This window comes from Penaeus chinensis, chromosome 20, assembly GCF_019202785.1.
Source record: "Penaeus chinensis breed Huanghai No. 1 chromosome 20, ASM1920278v2, whole genome shotgun sequence".
Classification (NCBI taxonomy): domain Eukaryota; kingdom Metazoa; phylum Arthropoda; class Malacostraca; order Decapoda; family Penaeidae; genus Penaeus; species Penaeus chinensis.
In genome coordinates, this window is record NC_061838.1 from 1,262,494 (window position 1) to 1,265,446 (window position 2,953).

A 2,953-nucleotide genomic window follows, 5' to 3' on the forward strand; every position below is an offset into this window, starting at 1 on the left:
CGCCGAAGGACACTGCCGCCGACGCCCTCCACCCGCCACAGACGTCGCCGGAGGAGCCGCTCTCGCCCGCCGAGGACAGACTCTCCGCCAAGCCCCTGGACGACGACGACGACAACGAAGGCGACGAAGGAGACATCACCGTCGACTCGGAGCCCGACGACGCCCCCTGCCGCAGCGACGCCCGGCTGGCGCAGCACCTGGAGGAGGCCGCCCACAAGACGCCGCCGCCCCTGGCCAGCCTCTTGGTCCACACGGGCGGGGTGGGGCCGCCCTTGCCTCCGCCCTCCTACCTCCGCCGCCTCCATCAGCCCGGCGAGCCTGCCCGGGGCTTGGCCTCCGAACCTCCTCCTCCACCACCAGCTGGCCCTCCGCGCCCTCACCAGTAAGTAGCAGGCGCTCCCGAGGGGGAGGTCGCCGCCCACGGGTCGCTGGGCCTCGACCGGAGGCTCGGTCGAGGCCGCAGTTGGTCTGGGACCAGCTGGCCCACGCGCGCCTGCGGAGCCCGAGTCAAGGCGGAGACCTCGGCCAGTCCTTAGTGTACCCCTGCTACCCCAGCTCCTCCCCCTACTGCTACTACTACTGCTACTACTGCTACTACTACTACTACTACTATCATTATTTTGCTTCTACTACTACTACTACTACTAGTACTACTGCCACCCCTATTCCTGCTACTACCACTGCTATTATTACTACTATTATAATTAGTATTACTACAACTACTACTGCTACTGTTACTAGTACTACTATGATTCCGATTACTGTTACTTCCATTATCATTACTTCTATTATCACTGTTGCTAATACTACTGCATCTTCTTCTTTTCTTTTTTTTCTAATTCTTCTTCTTCTTCTTCTACGTCGTCGTCGTCTTATTATTTTCTTCTTCTTCTTCTTCTTCTTCTTCTTTTAACACTACTATTGCCAGCATAGCTCCCCAATATTATTGTGATCATCATTATAACCGTTATTATTATTAGTATTATTATTTTTACTGTTATTATTATTGTTATTATTATTATTATTATTATATTATTATTATCATTATTATTATTATTATTATTATTATTATTATTATTATTATTATTATTATAATTATTATCATTATTATTAGTATTATTAAGGTTATTGTCATTATTATTATTATTATTATTATTGTTATTATTATTATTGTTACTATTACTATTACTATTATCATTTTTCTATTACCGTTACTATTACCATTAGAGTTACTAGTACCATTATCATAGCTATTAATTTTATCATTATCCCCATTTAAACCTGACCGATCACTAAAAGCGTGTTTGTCGTGAAGGCGTCCGCGTGCGTGCATTTCGTCCGTGCCTGTCCGTCCGTCACGCGAACCTTGTCATTACTTTAAAGTGAGTGTTTCGCTAAATCTCCGAAGAACGTAAATGTATTTGATTTCTCTGTCCAAATGATTTAAGATTTTTCTTTTTATTTTTACAGTTTTAATATATTTTTCCCTTTTTGTGTTTTTGTTTGGAATTCGTTATTTTGTTTTATTTCATCTCATTTTATTGTGAGGGTTTGTAAATTTTGGGAAGCAGTAATGTTGTCGGAGTTGGACTGGTGGGACTTATTAGGGTTATATAAATAATGGTAAATTAGGTAGTAATGGTAATAATGATTATGGCAGAAATCATGGCACAGAAGTATGGTAGTAGTAATAATAATGGAAATAGTAAATACAAGGATATAATAATGATGATGATAATAGTGAAGATGGTAATCATAGAAACAATAATTATAATGATATAAATGAAGATGATGATAATGATAGGAGTAATATTGATGATGATAATGGAGATGATAATGATAGTAATAATGATGATAATAATAGTAAGAAAAGAGAATGATAATGATCACAAAATACAACGACAGTAATAATAATAAGGATAATAATGACAATAGTTATGATAATGATTTTAATGATAGTGATACTAATACTAATAATGATACTAATAATGATAATAATAATAATAATAGCAGTAATGATAATTATAGATATACTATTTCTACTACTACTAAAGGTGGTGCTAATGATAGTAATGATATTAAGTATGCCGGTACTACAGCACAGAAGCCTTGAGCCTCCGTCCTTTCCCGCCCCCCTCCCGGCGCCGCCCTATAGAGCTCCCTTTCCTTCCGCAGAGTCTCCGGAGCCGCCCAAGTTCCTGGGGCCCGTCAAAGTGACCCTTCGGAAGCACAAGCCCAACAGCAAGCCGCGCACGCCCTTCACCACGCAGCAGCTGCTGTCGCTCGAGAAGAAGTACCGCGAGAAGCAGTACCTGAGCATCGCCGAGCGCGCCGAGTTCTCCGCCTCGCTCAGCCTGACGGAGACGCAGGTCAAGATCTGGTTCCAGAACCGCCGCGCCAAGGACAAGCGCCTCAAGGAGGCCGAGCTGGAGAGGCTGCGCTACAGTTCGCGGCCGCTCCTGCCGCACACGCCCCTCCTGCCGCCCGCGTCTTTGCTGCCGCCCTTCCTCCTGCCGCCGGCGCTGGCGCACCCGCACAGCTGCCTCCCAGCTTGCGGCACATCCACGGCCAGGATCCGCGGCCGCCGCAGCCCTTCTCCGTGCCCTCCAGCGCCGCGGGGGGGACAGCAGGGGCGCCCTGCCTCCAGTAGCTCCTCTCGAGAAGGGGGAGGACGAGGCAGCGGGGAGGAGACAGGAGGAGGAGGAAGAGAGGAAGAAGAAGAAGGGAGAAACAACAAGCAATCATCATCATCATCACCAGTTCATCACCAGCATCGTCTTCATCCCTCTCCTCCCCCCTTCCCCTTCCTCCCCCACGCGGAGCACCAGAAGAACAAAGAACGCCGCGGCGGAACACGGAGGGCAAGGGACTTTCCGAGCAACTGTGCCGCCGTGTCCGCCCTGCCTGGTGTCGGGGCGAATACTGACATACCAAAGATTACACTTCTTATGGA

General features: G+C 46.9%; 1 protein-coding gene across 1 annotated transcript in view; it reads left to right on the forward strand.

Annotated features, from left to right (window-relative positions):
- Positions 1-2,786, forward strand: part of LOC125036044 (tropomyosin-1, isoforms 33/34-like) — a 3,253-nt gene extending 467 nt beyond the window's left edge. Inside the window, exons 1-2 of the mRNA XM_047628410.1 lie at positions 1-382; positions 2,176-2,786. The exon at positions 1-382 is cut by the window's left edge and continues 467 nt beyond it. Of these exons, the coding sequence (XP_047484366.1) occupies positions 1-382; positions 2,176-2,650 (857 nt within the window). The 3' untranslated portion in view covers positions 2,651-2,786. The remainder of the gene's footprint in view (positions 383-2,175) is intronic.
- Positions 2,787-2,953: the final 167 nt, after the last annotated feature.